The sequence below is a fragment of the Medicago sativa genome, chromosome 5 (genome assembly GCF_051527215.1).
Source record: "Medicago sativa cultivar Bolivia chromosome 5, Bolivia_mono, whole genome shotgun sequence".
NCBI classification, from domain to species: domain Eukaryota; kingdom Viridiplantae; phylum Streptophyta; class Magnoliopsida; order Fabales; family Fabaceae; genus Medicago; species Medicago sativa.
The window spans coordinates 75,171,460-75,186,503 of NC_140753.1; the positions used below are offsets into that span (position 1 = coordinate 75,171,460).

Consider the following 15,044-nt stretch of genomic DNA (forward strand, 5'->3'; position numbering starts at 1 on the left):
TTGAAATTAAAGATGATAAAAGATAGAGAAAAGTAAAACAAATAATATTTGTAAAAATAGTAGTGGAAATGTTTTTTTAACAACCTATTAATTTAAGAGAAACAGTGAAAATAAGATAGTAATAAAAATGCAATATTATACCTAGTAAATTCATCTGAATATGCAGTTGTTCTGAATTAGAGGATCTCTAATGAGATTGTAACAAAATAAAAGAGGATCTCTAATGAGATGTCCTTTGTTTTCACCTTGGTATAGTAGATCGACAATTGTTTTTTTTAGAGGTAGATCGACCATTGTTAACCACATGAAAGTTTTTTTTTTTTTTTTGTAATGTATAGACCACATGAAAATTATTCCTATAAAGTACATTCTTTTTCTGAGTTTGTTGCTTGGACAATTTCTTTGTTGAACATGTTGCACCAGCACCCGCAAGTGCAAGACACACACGAAATCAAAGTTATTAGCGATAAAGAATAAGATACATATATACATATGTGATATGTCTCTATCCACCACGAAAGAATGTTATTTCAAAAGATATACAAAATCCATCTCCTTCATTTTCTCCCAAATCTTCCTCGCCCCTATGAATATGAGCAAGCATGATTTTGGATATGCTTGCAATGGTTATTGTAGAAGGAATTTATTATTTTTCAATCAAATAAGGTGAATGAAAGGTAATAATACACTCATATAGATCAAGTTTTTTCATAAGGATCATATATATAGAACAAATTGTGAATCACCTTCTAACCAACTTTAAATTATAGGTACGACACCGATACATGAAAATTTAAAATTCTAAGTTACGATACGTGCATGATACTTTAATAAAAAAATTAAATTTCTAAATGTATGATATATATAAATATAAGTAATGTTGATAACAAAGAAAGTGACAATTAGTCAATTATTACTTATATCTGAAAAAGAAAACCTAATTACTTAGTCAATTACATACTCCACCCAGAATGAAATATAAGCAAAAGTGACGGTGGAATAGTCAATGTATGTGTACTTCAACTTTTCAACTATCATTTTTGTTTATATTTCATTATGGAGGGAGTATATCCCAAAAAAAGAACATTATAACTAGTCTCAAACATAACATCTTACTTATATCTAATCCTAACATACATTGTTAGCTTAATTGCAAACCCTAATCCTAATCACAAAGGCGCCAAAACACTACTTAATTGTGGGTCCACCTAATTAGGTTTAATTGCCAAACCAATTGTGCACAAGTCACAACGAAAATTCTGCTTTCAAATTTGAATTGCATTTTTCCCTCCTTTGTTATGTATCCATAGTGTAACCTCTCATAAATAAGACATTGGCTAACGTGATGAATATTTCCCATGCTTTTGTGACCGTGTGTATTCCAAATTTCTGTCTATATATTTATTCTCCTTCAGGCCTCTTATCATTCACACATAGTTCTATTCAGGCATTCTTCAATGGACATCAATAACGTCGAGGCGCTGTTGTCATACCATTGCTTGATTGGTGAGTATATATATGTAATAACCTATATGTATTTGTGTTACTCCTTTGCAATCAGTTTTCGTTTTCTGACTCGGTGTTGTATCGTTTGTTTATCAGCCCCTTTGGATCCCAATTCGGTTTCAGAGATTGACAAGATTGTTAACGAGCTACGTATTAAGTATAGTACTTACGTGGTGGAGTTTAACGTTGAACATGTGGGTTATCATTATTTCATATTTCCTGTATTTTTGTTTTTGTCTATTATATGTTTTACCTTATACTGACCCATCTAATTCTTTATTATATAGGCTGTTGTTGTTCTTCCCACAATGTTTGGGTACGATTTTGGTGATCAACTAGGTCGTTATGCAAGGTTGGTGGATCCAAACCACAACGAGTTTGACGTTATGGTCGAACGTGCACATGGTTTAATTTACCTAACAAAAGGATGGGGGTGCTTTGCTTGATTTTTATGGGATTTCAAGGGAAGTTTGGCATTACGCTGAGAACTAGGTTCCGTAAATCAATTCTTTGTCCTGCCTTTAGCCCCCCATGCTTTTGTGACCGTGTGTATTCCAAATTTCTGTCTATATATTTATTCTCCTTCAGGCCTCTTATCATTCACACATAGTTCTATTCAGGCATTCTTCAATGGACATCAATAACGTCGAGGCGCTGTTGTCATACCATTGCTTGATTGGTGAGTATATATATGTAATAACCTATATGTATTTGTGTTACTCCTTTGCAATCAGTTTTCGTTTTCTGACTCGGTGTTGTATCGTTTGTTTATCAGCCCCTTTGGATCCCAATTCGGTTTCAGAGATTGACAAGATTGTTAACGAGCTACGTATTAAGTATAGTACTTACGTGGTGGAGTTTAACGTTGAACATGTGGGTTATCATTATTTCATATTTCCTGTATTTTTGTTTTTGTCTATTATATGTTTTACCTTATACTGACCCATCTAATTCTTTATTATATAGGCTGTTGTTGTTCTTCCCACAATGTTTGGGTACGATTTTGGTGATCAACTAGGTCGTTATGCAAGGTTGGTGGATCCAAACCACAACGAGTTTGACGTTATGGTCGAACGTGCACATGGTTTAATTTACCTAACAAAAGGATGGGGGTGCTTTGCTTGATTTTTATGGGATTTCAAGGGAAGTTTGGCATTACGCTGAGAACTAGGTTCCGTAAATCAATTCTTTGTCCTGCCTTTAGCCCCCCATGCTTTTGTGACCGTGTGTATTCCAAATTTCTGTCTATATATTTATTCTCCTTCAGGCCTCTTATCATTCACACATAGTTCTATTCAGGCATTCTTCAATGGACATCAATAACGTCGAGGCGCTGTTGTCATACCATTGCTTGATTGGTGAGTATATATATGTAATAACCTATATGTATTTGTGTTACTCCTTTGCAATCAGTTTTCGTTTTCTGACTCGGTGTTGTATCGTTTGTTTATCAGCCCCTTTGGATCCCAATTCGGTTTCAGAGATTGACAAGATTGTTAACGAGCTACGTATTAAGTATAGTACTTACGTGGTGGAGTTTAACGTTGAACATGTGGGTTATCATTATTTCATATTTCCTGTATTTTTGTTTTTGTCTATTATATGTTTTACCTTATACTGACCCATCTAATTCTTTATTATATAGGCTGTTGTTGTTCTTCCCACAATGTTTGGGTACGATTTTGGTGATCAACTAGGTCGTTATGCAAGGTTGGTGGATCCAAACCACAACGAGTTTGACGTTATGGTCGAACGTGCACATGGTTTAATTTACCTAACAAAAGGATGGGGGTGCTTTGCTTGATTTTTATGGGATTTCAAGGGAAGTTTGGCATTACGCTGAGAACTAGGTTCCGTAAATCAATTCTTTGTCCTGCCTTTAGCCCCCCATGCTTTTGTGACCGTGTGTATTCCAAATTTCTGTCTATATATTTATTCTCCTTCAGGCCTCTTATCATTCACACATAGTTCTATTCAGGCATTCTTCAATGGACATCAATAACGTCGAGGCGCTGTTGTCATACCATTGCTTGATTGGTGAGTATATATATGTAATAACCTATATGTATTTGTGTTACTCCTTTGCAATCAGTTTTCGTTTTCTGACTCGGTGTTGTATCGTTTGTTTATCAGCCCCTTTGGATCCCAATTCGGTTTCAGAGATTGACAAGATTGTTAACGAGCTACGTATTAAGTATAGTACTTACGTGGTGGAGTTTAACGTTGAACATGTGGGTTATCATTATTTCATATTTCCTGTATTTTTGTTTTTGTCTATTATATGTTTTACCTTATACTGACCCATCTAATTCTTTATTATATAGGCTGTTGTTGTTCTTCCCACAATGTTTGGGTACGATTTTGGTGATCAACTAGGTCGTTATGCAAGGTTGGTGGATCCAAACCACAACGAGTTTGACGTTATGGTCGAACGTGCACATGGTTTAATTTACCTAACAAAAGGATGGGGGTGCTTTGCTTGATTTTTATGGGATTTCAAGGGAAGTTTGGCATTACGCTGAGAACTAGGTTCCGTAAATCAATTCTTTGTCCTGCCTTTAGCCCCCCATGCTTTTGTGACCGTGTGTATTCCAAATTTCTGTCTATATATTTATTCTCCTTCAGGCCTCTTATCATTCACACATAGTTCTATTCAGGCATTCTTCAATGGACATCAATAACGTCGAGGCGCTGTTGTCATACCATTGCTTGATTGGTGAGTATATATATGTAATAACCTATATGTATTTGTGTTACTCCTTTGCAATCAGTTTTCGTTTTCTGACTCGGTGTTGTATCGTTTGTTTATCAGCCCCTTTGGATCCCAATTCGGTTTCAGAGATTGACAAGATTGTTAACGAGCTACGTATTAAGTATAGTACTTACGTGGTGGAGTTTAACGTTGAACATGTGGGTTATCATTATTTCATATTTCCTGTATTTTTGTTTTTGTCTATTATATGTTTTACCTTATACTGACCCATCTAATTCTTTATTATATAGGCTGTTGTTGTTCTTCCCACAATGTTTGGGTACGATTTTGGTGATCAACTAGGTCGTTATGCAAGGTTGGTGGATCCAAACCACAACGAGTTTGACGTTATGGTCGAACGTGCACATGGTTTAATTTACCTAACAAAAGGATGGGGGTGCTTTGCTTGATTTTTATGGGATTTCAAGGGAAGTTTGGCATTACGCTGAGAACTAGGTTCCGTAAATCAATTCTTTGTCCTGCCTTTAGCCCCCCATGCTTTTGTGACCGTGTGTATTCCAAATTTCTGTCTATATATTTATTCTCCTTCAGGCCTCTTATCATTCACACATAGTTCTATTCAGGCATTCTTCAATGGACATCAATAACGTCGAGGCGCTGTTGTCATACCATTGCTTGATTGGTGAGTATATATATGTAATAACCTATATGTATTTGTGTTACTCCTTTGCAATCAGTTTTCGTTTCAGTTCCTTATTTCAGTTTCCATTGAATCATTAAGCATTATAAAGATGAATATCGTGATTAAATTTTATAAATGAATATCGGTATTAAAGCTTCTAGCTGATGATCCAAAACCTTACTGTGGTAATACCATCTATATACTTTTGTTTTTTTTTTTTTGGTAGATAGACTTGGTAGATAGACATATTTGTATGTTAATTAGTTAGAAGAAATTGATATATGGTAAATAGACCGTATATGTGACATGTGAGGAAAGATTTTTTTATCAAATTTGTTTTGTTTTTTTTGTTTGGTAGATAGACGAAATGGCAAAGCCATTATAAACTCACACACACAAGTGGAGGTACCGGGGTTCGAACCCCGGTCATGACATTCGGCCTAACAATTTCGGCATTTTGCCAGTTGAGCTAGGACTTCTGGATTGATATTTGTTTTAATATTACAGAAAAATTAAACTAATAATAATGTGGTGTATATATACGACTGTACGTATAATGTTACATGAAATAGACGGTTAGTGCATTTTTTAATTTTTTTGTATTAGTTTACATGGTGTAAAACGTTCCAATTGCATATGGTTGATATATATGGTAGATATATATGGCCCGTGCGGCAGCACGGGTAGACGATCTAGTCATTACCTAATATATGTATTATAATGTTTTTGATTTTTCTTATTTTTTTTAAAGAAAAAGAAAAGAAATTAGTAAAATCATGTTTATTTTATTTTATTTTATAATAAAAAATGGAATCAAAATAATAGAAAATCAAGTATCCCACGCGTATCAGTTTCCACCGTTGTATGCCTCGCATATCCAAAAATTATATGAAATGTATCAGACAATTGTTTTTTTAAAATATAAAATTTAATCACGGGATACTCTCCCAGTATGTATTGGGGAGTATCAGATATGTATCAATGCAGAATATACATCAGATATCGATACTTCATCAATTTTAATGTATCGGGGCTTCAGATGTCTAGATAATAACTTGCGGTTGAAGTAACATCTACTAATTAAGTTTTGCACCGCAATTCTGTAATACATCACTGTTATATACTTGCCATGTCTTCAAGTAGTTTATTATCTCCATTCCATCCCTAATTTGTACGATGAAGATTTAGATTTGTTTATGAGTTTGATGAGTTATTAATGATTTATTTTTTGAAGTCTTTGAACTTTTTTTTTCGATAAAAGGATAATTATGTTGACATTTTATAACATAAATGACTAAATCAGGATAAAAAAAAATGACAAAATTATTACCTTAAATTAAGTTAAGGTACGAATTGTGTAATTTTGCCTATATATATTTGCAATAGTTAATTTAATTGTCTTTTTTTAGATGTTAGTTAGGAAGAGGAAGGATTATAATCCCTTACGATTGTGGATTTTGGGTTGAGTGGTTCTGTTAATGAAGAATTTACCGACCATATTGTTGTTTTTGTTTGGATCTCCATTGATTATATATTTTTAACCTCTTTCACAATGTGGTGGCCTCTTGGAGTAATTCTATCACACTTGTCACTTCTCAATTTGTCCCTAGCTGCACAAATCTACAAAGCAACTTATACATTGTATCTCACAATATAAATTGGAATGAATAAACTTGATCCTTTCACTCCAAAAGTGAATTCTCTCCTTTCTCTCTAATACTTCTTATTCTAAAAAAAATAAATTTGTTCCAACATAGAGGATTTACTCACAACTTCTGCCTCACCATTTTGCAATGTCTTTCACCAAACGCAAGTATGAGAGTGAACCCCCCACATTCACCTTCACCGAGCCACCCGATAGTGTCTTTTTCACCAAACATTTTGACAACTCTGACTACACCCCCTACCGAGTTCCAACATGGGTGGTTTGGTTCCTAAGTGTCATAGGGGTCGTGATTGCTGCAAGCATCATCTGTTCGATTTTTTCAACCATCCTACGGAGGCGGCATTCAACTCCTCAGGCAAGACCGTATGTAGTGTATCCGCCTGCACCAATGGTTGAGATGCAGAGGAACTTGCCGGCACAAGCTTGAGTTATATGAATCTAATAAGGAGTTGTAGGAGAAGGAGCAATATCTTAGAGATTCACTTAATCATGAGATTAATGTACAGTACCACTATAATTATGTTTTGCACTGCAAATCCGTAATACATCACTGTTATTTTATATTTGCCGTGTCTTCAAGGAGTTTATTATCTCCATTCCATCCCTTTGTATTTTCTTATTTTTCAAAGTGTGTGTGTATACTTTAATTAGAAGTGACGAGAGATTTTGAATCCTATTTTCCATAAACTCAAAGTGTTCATAATATAAGTATCACGGTAAAAGATGACAAGGAGTTTGAATTTCTTTCAACTTGTGATTGTAAAAAATATTACGCACCAAAACCAACCAGAAAAAAATCTTTAACTACAAACTTGGATGCATATGCATGTGCCTAAGTACCACTTTCAACTTGTTTACATCTCAATAATACATATATACTTAATATATCAATGATTTGATAATTTAAAACTCATGTATATAAGTAAATTATGGGTTGTGGTCACCTAGTCCTCTTAGATATAGGACCTTTTCCATTTTCTAAATCATTAGCACAAGCTTTATCACTCCAAAGCAAACATAAAATATGGATTGCATTTGACGAAAAGACAAAAATGCCTAATGAAAACTACATTTAAGATCTTTAAATGGTTTTAATTAAATGTCTTGCTTATTATTATTTTTTGAGGGATTAATTAAATGTCTTGGTTTTAATAGTCCTTCCAAAGCTTATTAGACAAAAAATAGTATATGATTAGTTTGTGCAGCTTATTAGAAAACATTAGAGTTCCTTTGGCTTCTTGAATACTACGTACTATCTATTCCATCTTTCTTCATTTCTCTACCAATACACTACCCCTCACAATGTCTTTCACCGAGCCGCCGGTTAGTGGATTACCCACCAGGACCTTTGCCAACTCCGACTCCAACCCCTACCAATCTCCAACATGGGTGGTTTGGCTCCTGAGTATCATCGGGGTGGTGATTGCTGCAGTCATCATCTTTGCGATATTTTTAACTTTCTTACTGAGGCAGCGTTCAACTCCTCAGCCATCATGGTTGAGGTCCAGGACTTGCCCGTGCCCCAGTTGCGAGCTTGAGTTACGTGAATTGGAAGGTGAGTGTTGTCAATATTGTCTATGCAGAGTTCTATTTTGCAATATTGTAGCTGTAGGAGAGTTTCATTTCGATGCATAGAACATGAGATATTATATGTTTGAGTTGCATAAGATTATGCTTTTATTGATTATATGTTGTCATCAACTTCTACAGTTATATTCCACATACTGCATGTATTGTGTATGCACTAACTCCTATGTGTTATCTCTTTTTTGAACTTTTATATTATGTGATGCAGTTGAATCTGATAATTAGGGAGAAGAGGAGGAGGAGGAGGAACAATGTCTTAGAGATTCACTTAGTTAAGAACTTTGCCTTATCTTTATGTTTTATGCTTAGAAAAACTGGATTTTGATATTGATTTTCTGATGGGATAATGTACTACTCTAATTATTATTATTATTATTATTATTATTATTATTATTATTATTATTATTATTATTATTATTATTATTATTATTATTATTATTATTATTATTATTATTGAGTTTGTTGTTCCTCTAAAAACCTATTTAACATAGTATTTCATTATCGCCTTTTACAATTGAAAAATGATTGTATTTTTATTGCCTTGATGTTTAACATAATTTATTGATGTTCATGGATCTTGCTTGCGTTATAATAAATGAAATGAAAAAATATACAATAAATGAGTATTTTTTTTAAGGAAATAAATGAGTTATAGACTTTCAAGAAACAATTTTACTAGTAGGTTTTTTCTCTCCCCACAACCGTAACCTTTCTATCAACCCCACACTCCATTCTTATTGCGACTCTACCACATCAAAAAAATATTATGAGTGAATAGTACTATTATGTTTTTAATAGTATATGGTGTTTAAATTATGTGTCATCATGATATGGGATCCTTCTTCATGAGGACCAACCATTAATGTGTTTACTTATTCTTTTAAGTAGTACTTCATGCTGATCTTTCATCTATTTTTTGCTTTCTACCTATTTTTCAACTAATCAAAGCAAAAGGGAAAGTGGAAGATAAATTCTTCAACAACATTTTCAGTTTCAGGGTAAAGGGCCTGCAAGCCACAACTTTCATTCTATATAAAGGAGTAATTAAGATGTGTGATAGTAAAAAAAAAATGTCAAAACACATGATGTACGTAGAGAAAAAAACTTAGAAAGTAGACAATTATCAATTGAGAGGATTAATTAAAAATGCTGAAGATATTATTTCAATATATATATGCCACCAAAAGTATTCACGGGGTCCATATAATTTACAAGGACATTGTGTGATTCAATACGTATAATATTAGCAAGAAAATTGATAATTAGAATGTTTAAGAAAATTGACTTTTAGTTTGGGGCAGAAATAAATTTCAAATATTATAACTATCCGTAAAGTATGTGAAATTAAAATAAATAAAGGGCAAACAATCATTTTAGTTCATGAATATACAAGTTGTTGTCATAGTAGTCCCTAACTTAGAAGATAAACATGAGACCACTTATAAATCGTGCCACATGTTGGCTAAAGCTGGTTATTAAGTTCGACAAGAGTGGAAGTATACTGAAGTATGCTTTAATGATGTAATATTGGTATCCAAGTGTATACGGACCCAAAGCATGCTTTTGCTTGTAAGATATTCGGATCATGGTTGTCAAAATCGGGATCCCATTGAAGATCGTTGGGGTATAGAAAAAGCGTAGATCGTAGGATCGTAACCAGGATCGTAAGATCCCAAAGAATTGAAAAAATTATAAAAACATATTATATTTCACCACCAAAAATAAAGAAACAATATATTATTTATTAAACACCACCAAGTCCCAAAAATATAACCAATATATTATATTTCACCTCAAAAAAAAAAAAAAACAGTATACTATTTTTACTATTATAATAAAAATATATTATTTATAAAACTAAAATAATATTTTTACTATTATTTATTATTTGTTGTTATTTTATTTTACTATTATAATAAAAATATATTATTTATAAAACTAAAATAATATTTTTACTATTATTTATTATTTGATGTTATTTTATTTTTATCAAAAATATTTTATCATTTAAGTTTTCAGAGTCCCCTTTCAAACAAAAAATAGTCTTAGGAAGCCAATGTTCAAAACAGAGCAAGCCCAGTTTTAAGAGGGCCATGTTCAAAAAAGAATAAGCCCAGTCTTTAATAACCCTAGTTTTGTCACGTTAGCAACAGTCCCTCCTATCTTCCTTGAGCAGCGCCGCTTCTTCCTCTTCTCCTCTTTCTCTACACGCCTTCACATGATTCTTCTGTCATGCGAACAAACGCGGCGATTTCACGATTTTCCGATCTTCCTCGGCGCGCCGCACGCTCCGCCATCTCTTCCGATCTTCGAACCGCTCCAACTCGGCGGAGGCTTAGTGGCGCGCGAGATCGTACGATCTCACGATTTATATCTCGATCCCGACAACCTTGATTCGGATTAAAAGATATTGAGAATCAATAGATAGAGATTATTCTGATATTGAAATTGAGAGAAGAAAAATAAACTTATTTTAAGAGAGTACTGGTAGGCCTCTTGCTACTTCACCTCAAGAGTTTATAAACTATATGAAACCAAAGCCAACAATGCGGAGATTCGTGCATAATCCAATAGAAAAACATCGAAACTCTACTCAGGTACATTTGACTTGTAGAACCGACACTTTTAAATGATTGTTTGTTTTATGTTAGTTTTGTTTAGTTAAAAAAACACTTCTTAAGTTGGTTCCGAGCTTGATTTGATAGTTGACGACATAAGAAGTGATTTCTTAAGTCATATTTGTATATTCGACTTAAGTGAATGTTTTTTTAAGCCGAGAGTAATCATCACCCGACCTAACAACTATGATTTTAATTTAAAAAATGCAGTTTAGCCACGACTAAACCATGGCTATATATTTTCTGAAATAATAATAATAAACTTGTTTTTCATCACTATATATATACCGAACTAGAATTTTATGACAATCTAAATTTCATACACATACATATCTCTTAATTATGGGTTAGTATACATAACTTGGTATGCAATACGTTCACTAATTCAATCAGTTACACTACGGTGACACAGATTGAATAATTTATATTTCTCACAATTTTCTTCGTCTGATCATATTTAAGTTTTAAAGAAACATGTTAACTTATTTCCTTCCTTCAAAAAAAACTTATTTCCTAAAATCATAATATGAGGATTTAAAAATAGAATTAAAAAATAAATGTTACATATTAAAAAAATAAGTATTTTAGCTTTTAAAATTATGAATGTACAATTTTTAATTAAGATTAAAATTCTACATTTAGTTTCTTATTTTGTGTCTTTAAAATACAGGTTATAACAAGACCCAATAATCTTTAATGGTGGCATGATTTAATATTTTTTGTCTTAACTTTTCTCCCACGAGAATAGTACATAATAAATTTAGTTTAATAGGTTTTTTTAACATGTACGTGTACGAAGACATAGACAAAATAGAGAAAATGATAGGTTGCAATTGAGATAAAGAGAGATAAATAGTCCTTCCAAAGCTTATTAGACAAAAAATAGTATATGATTAGTCTGTGCAGCTTATTAGAAAACATTAGAGTTCCTTTGGCTTCTTGAATACTATTATCGGGTGGTTTGGTTCTTGAGTATCAGCTTATTAGAAAAATAGTATATGATTAGTCTGTGCAGCTTATTCACCAAACATTTTGGCAACTCTGACTACACTCCCTACCGCGCTCCAACATGGGTGGTTTGGTTCTTGAGTATCATCGGGGTGGTGATTGTTGCAGTGGTCATATGCGGGATTTTTACGACTCTCTTACGGAGACGGCTTTCAACTCATCAGCCACCAGTGTTGCCACCTGTGCCAATGATTGAGACACTTCCGACGCGAGCTTCAGTTTGAGTTATGCTTTTATTAATTGCAAGTTTTATCAGTTTATGTTGTTTTCTTTTTGTTTTTTCCGTTTCAGTTGTTTTTTCCATCTTTGTAATTCGTGTGGTATGTGTTCTTGCATTTTGTTATTGTTGGTTGGACTCTTTATCTGTATGCTGTTTCCACTTATCCGATTTGGTTTGAATAAAAGTTCACTTGTCGATAAAAAAAATAATAGACCAACTTATATTTTTATTAATTTTTTTTAAAGAATTTTACTATTATTATTATTAATTTTTTTGGGTAGAATTGTTGTTGTTGTTGTTGTTGTTATTATTATTATTATTATTATTATTATTATTATTATTATTATTATTATTATTATTATTATTATTATTATTATTATTATTATTATTATTATTATTTTTGAGAGGCTATTCAACATAGTATATTGTTCTTAAAGAAAAAAAAAGTATATTGTTATCGCCTTTTACAATTGAAATATGATGGTATTTAATTTTGATTGCCAAGATCCAGTTATATGTTCATGGATCTTGCTGGCGTCATATGATATAGATAGCTGCAAATGCAATGATATTATGCTTTTTTGGAGGATTTTAATTCTTTCGAGAAAAACAAACTCTCATATAATTTAGAACCATCCTCTATAGTCTCTAAAACCCTTCCATTTTAAGAGTTCACTCACACTTTAAGGTTCATTAAATCCAATCCAATCCAAATTTTAAAAACACACAAATTAGTTTAACAAAACAGATAAAGAAACAATATTGAGCTAGAAAGGGCGCTATATTGTTGATTTAAAGATGTTGTCCATATAACTTAACTCACATTTTGTCTTTTGTTTCAGCATCTCTTTTTTGTTTTTTCGTTGAAAATTCAATCAACACCACTTCTCATCTCATATAAAGACAAAACAATCATATTAAATCTTACCCACCTTACCTTAATGAGAAAAAAAAACACTGAAACACCTATTAGGATAGGCTACTACTCCATTTTATTTCATCTCATCTCATCTCATATAAGACAAAACAATCATTCTCCACAGTCCACACTCATAATCAGTGCTTAAAAAAATTAGAGCAAACCACTTTTTTTAATTTTTCACCTCTTAACTTTCACAATCTAATACTGTTAAAATAAGATTTAATAGGGGACTCGATCCCATCAATTAAAATAACAACAAACGTAACCATTCTGTCTAGTGTATTTTGACTGACCTGCTACAACAAAATTAAAAAATTCAACAAGAGTTCGATTCACAAAGGATAAATATGCTTTCAATTTATTTTTAACGAGATAAATATGCACAACAAAAATACTCATGATCATAGGATAACAAATACTATATCGTAGGATTCAATCCTTTAACACAACAAAACTTTGAAGTTAAACGAATGAAAACATCTTTTAGTCTCAAATGAAACATAAACAGGCTCATATAAACAAATTTCCTCTTTCGATGCATTCCACTCTACAACAAATTTTTATCTCTTTTGAAAGTCGAATATTGTAAAAGAGGTGAGCTAAGCTATATAACTATCTTTGTTCCTTGTCATAAGATGACATCCAGATAATCCCATAACTTCAACTTGGATTTTTTTTGAATACTTCTTGTGTATAGATTATTGGCATTTGCTTCTCAAAGGGAGATGTGATGAAAGTTTTAGAGTTTAGCCCTAGATCACTAGATACAAATTATAGCATATCATCAGTAACAAAGAAGGAACAAGAAATTGTGTACCTTTGAATTAGGTTGATGAAGGATAAACGTAGACAACTCCGACAACTATGAGAGGGATAACTACCCTCATTCCGTCTAGCTCTAGGTTTTCACCATGTCAATCAACATAATTAACCGTCTGATGGGATGACGAATAAATAGGTAAACGGCTGAGGGCAGGGACCTCTCATTGGGCTTATCTAAATGGTCCAACCCATCACGGTCCATTTAGTAACAATAGCCCAATCACTCAAATTCATCAACTAATTAGTGCTTAACACAATAGACCATAATTTATAATATAATATTAACTTATAATAATTGATTATTGTCAATCCATAATTGATTAATTAAATAATTAATCCAACAGTCTCCCACTTGGATGACAATACTCAATTCCTAAAAGAATTCAAAATTTCACTTGTCATAAAGAATTTGGTCAAAGCACTAATAAATCAAAAGAGAAGTGAGCTTTAATGCTGCAGAAATTGAATCCGATAGGGAAAACAAATCATACAGATCAAAGATTCATTTTTCTAACAAATGATGATTTTATAGTGACACGTTTGAATTAAAAAGAATGTGTCGCTAAAGAATAGCCCAAGCATTTTAAAAAATGCTATAACAAACTCCTACTAACCCAAAATAACATAGACTTGATCAAATCATTATGAGTTACAATACTCATATATATAAGTCTGTGGTTAGTGGTTCTGCCAATGAGTTTTCAATATTAAAGAAGTCCTATATCCACATAGGTACACGAATAGTAATTACTTATAGGGATAGCCTATTAAGAGTGTAATTACATATAGTCAAAATCAATAAATGTTCTACGACATTCAATTAATCCAAGTTTTACAAAAAATGTGACTATGAAAATCCATAAAGGGAAAATAGGAAATTCAATAATCACTAAATTGGATTAACATAGACACTTAGTTTAAAGAAAAAATGTGGATTAATGTGGCCACTAGAATGTCAATAACAAAAGAACATCTATGATTATCTCAAATTATAAGTACCACAAGAACACAATAGCATACTCGATAGGAGTATTGATATTATACATTGTACTTACTATTTATGACCTCAAAAATGTGGAATGTTGGTAAAACAGAAGCACGATGTATATTTGCATGCCAAGAAGTTATTGTGCATATTCCAACAAAATTGACTTAAGCATCCAATTATGATGCTCATTGAGATTGATAGAATTTTAATATATATCTCAATAGAATGAGACTAAAATTTAAAGTCTCATAAGCTATGCCATATTTTATAGTGTGCACAAGAGTGTATGGCGATAACGAGAATAATATTGTG

At 32.4% G+C, this 15,044-nt stretch overlaps 5 protein-coding genes and 1 long non-coding RNA gene across 6 annotated transcripts; all 6 read left to right on the plus strand.

Moving 5' to 3' along the window:
* Window positions 1–1,109: 1,109 nt before the first annotated feature.
* On the plus strand, window positions 1,110–2,030 carry LOC146925023 (uncharacterized). The gene is made up of 3 exons (XM_085710006.1): window positions 1,110–1,506; window positions 1,603–1,700; window positions 1,794–2,030. The coding sequence occupies exons 1-3, from the start codon at window positions 1,458–1,460 to the stop codon at window positions 1,950–1,952; spliced, it is 306 nt and encodes a 101-aa protein (XP_085566132.1). The 5' UTR covers window positions 1,110–1,457; the 3' UTR covers window positions 1,953–2,030.
* Window positions 2,031–2,040: 10 nt separating this feature from the next.
* LOC146925024 (uncharacterized) lies at window positions 2,041–2,709 on the plus strand. Its single transcript, XM_085710007.1, has 3 exons — window positions 2,041–2,185; window positions 2,282–2,379; window positions 2,473–2,709. The coding sequence occupies exons 1-3, from the start codon at window positions 2,137–2,139 to the stop codon at window positions 2,629–2,631; spliced, it is 306 nt and encodes a 101-aa protein (XP_085566133.1). The 5' UTR covers window positions 2,041–2,136; the 3' UTR covers window positions 2,632–2,709.
* A 10-nt stretch (window positions 2,710–2,719) lies between these two features.
* On the plus strand, window positions 2,720–3,388 carry LOC146925025 (uncharacterized). Its single transcript, XM_085710008.1, has 3 exons — window positions 2,720–2,864; window positions 2,961–3,058; window positions 3,152–3,388. Exons 1-3 carry the CDS (start codon window positions 2,816–2,818, stop codon window positions 3,308–3,310), a joined length of 306 nt encoding a protein of 101 aa, XP_085566134.1. The 5' UTR covers window positions 2,720–2,815; the 3' UTR covers window positions 3,311–3,388.
* A 10-nt stretch (window positions 3,389–3,398) lies between these two features.
* Window positions 3,399–4,067, plus strand: LOC146925026 (uncharacterized). The gene is made up of 3 exons (XM_085710009.1): window positions 3,399–3,543; window positions 3,640–3,737; window positions 3,831–4,067. The coding sequence occupies exons 1-3, from the start codon at window positions 3,495–3,497 to the stop codon at window positions 3,987–3,989; spliced, it is 306 nt and encodes a 101-aa protein (XP_085566135.1). The 5' UTR covers window positions 3,399–3,494; the 3' UTR covers window positions 3,990–4,067.
* Window positions 4,068–4,077: 10 nt separating this feature from the next.
* Window positions 4,078–4,746, plus strand: LOC146925027 (uncharacterized). The gene is made up of 3 exons (XM_085710010.1): window positions 4,078–4,222; window positions 4,319–4,416; window positions 4,510–4,746. The coding sequence occupies exons 1-3, from the start codon at window positions 4,174–4,176 to the stop codon at window positions 4,666–4,668; spliced, it is 306 nt and encodes a 101-aa protein (XP_085566136.1). The 5' UTR covers window positions 4,078–4,173; the 3' UTR covers window positions 4,669–4,746.
* A 2,992-nt stretch (window positions 4,747–7,738) lies between these two features.
* Window positions 7,739–8,556, plus strand: LOC146925028 (uncharacterized). Its single transcript, XR_015011006.1, has 2 exons — window positions 7,739–8,122; window positions 8,363–8,556. It is a non-coding gene; the product is annotated as an uncharacterized LOC146925028 (long non-coding RNA).
* The last annotated feature ends 6,488 nt before the right edge of the window (window positions 8,557–15,044 follow it).

Excerpts from the sequence above, each read along its gene's own strand:
- LOC146925024 (XM_085710007.1), top strand. The coding sequence starts at position 2,137 with ATGGACATCAATAACGTCGAGGCGCTGTTGTCATACCATTGCTTGATT. Across the intron at positions 2,186-2,281 it reads GTCATACCATTGCTTGATTG|CCCCTTTGGATCCCAATTCG; the intron begins GTGAGTATATAT and ends TTTGTTTATCAG. Across the intron at positions 2,380-2,472 it reads TGGAGTTTAACGTTGAACAT|GCTGTTGTTGTTCTTCCCAC; the intron begins GTGGGTTATCAT and ends TTTATTATATAG.
- LOC146925026 (XM_085710009.1), top strand. The coding sequence starts at position 3,495 with ATGGACATCAATAACGTCGAGGCGCTGTTGTCATACCATTGCTTGATT. Across the intron at positions 3,544-3,639 it reads GTCATACCATTGCTTGATTG|CCCCTTTGGATCCCAATTCG; the intron begins GTGAGTATATAT and ends TTTGTTTATCAG. Across the intron at positions 3,738-3,830 it reads TGGAGTTTAACGTTGAACAT|GCTGTTGTTGTTCTTCCCAC; the intron begins GTGGGTTATCAT and ends TTTATTATATAG.
- LOC146925027 (XM_085710010.1), top strand. The coding sequence starts at position 4,174 with ATGGACATCAATAACGTCGAGGCGCTGTTGTCATACCATTGCTTGATT. Across the intron at positions 4,223-4,318 it reads GTCATACCATTGCTTGATTG|CCCCTTTGGATCCCAATTCG; the intron begins GTGAGTATATAT and ends TTTGTTTATCAG. Across the intron at positions 4,417-4,509 it reads TGGAGTTTAACGTTGAACAT|GCTGTTGTTGTTCTTCCCAC; the intron begins GTGGGTTATCAT and ends TTTATTATATAG.
- LOC146925025 (XM_085710008.1), top strand. The coding sequence starts at position 2,816 with ATGGACATCAATAACGTCGAGGCGCTGTTGTCATACCATTGCTTGATT. Across the intron at positions 2,865-2,960 it reads GTCATACCATTGCTTGATTG|CCCCTTTGGATCCCAATTCG; the intron begins GTGAGTATATAT and ends TTTGTTTATCAG. Across the intron at positions 3,059-3,151 it reads TGGAGTTTAACGTTGAACAT|GCTGTTGTTGTTCTTCCCAC; the intron begins GTGGGTTATCAT and ends TTTATTATATAG.
- LOC146925023 (XM_085710006.1), top strand. The coding sequence starts at position 1,458 with ATGGACATCAATAACGTCGAGGCGCTGTTGTCATACCATTGCTTGATT. Across the intron at positions 1,507-1,602 it reads GTCATACCATTGCTTGATTG|CCCCTTTGGATCCCAATTCG; the intron begins GTGAGTATATAT and ends TTTGTTTATCAG. Across the intron at positions 1,701-1,793 it reads TGGAGTTTAACGTTGAACAT|GCTGTTGTTGTTCTTCCCAC; the intron begins GTGGGTTATCAT and ends TTTATTATATAG.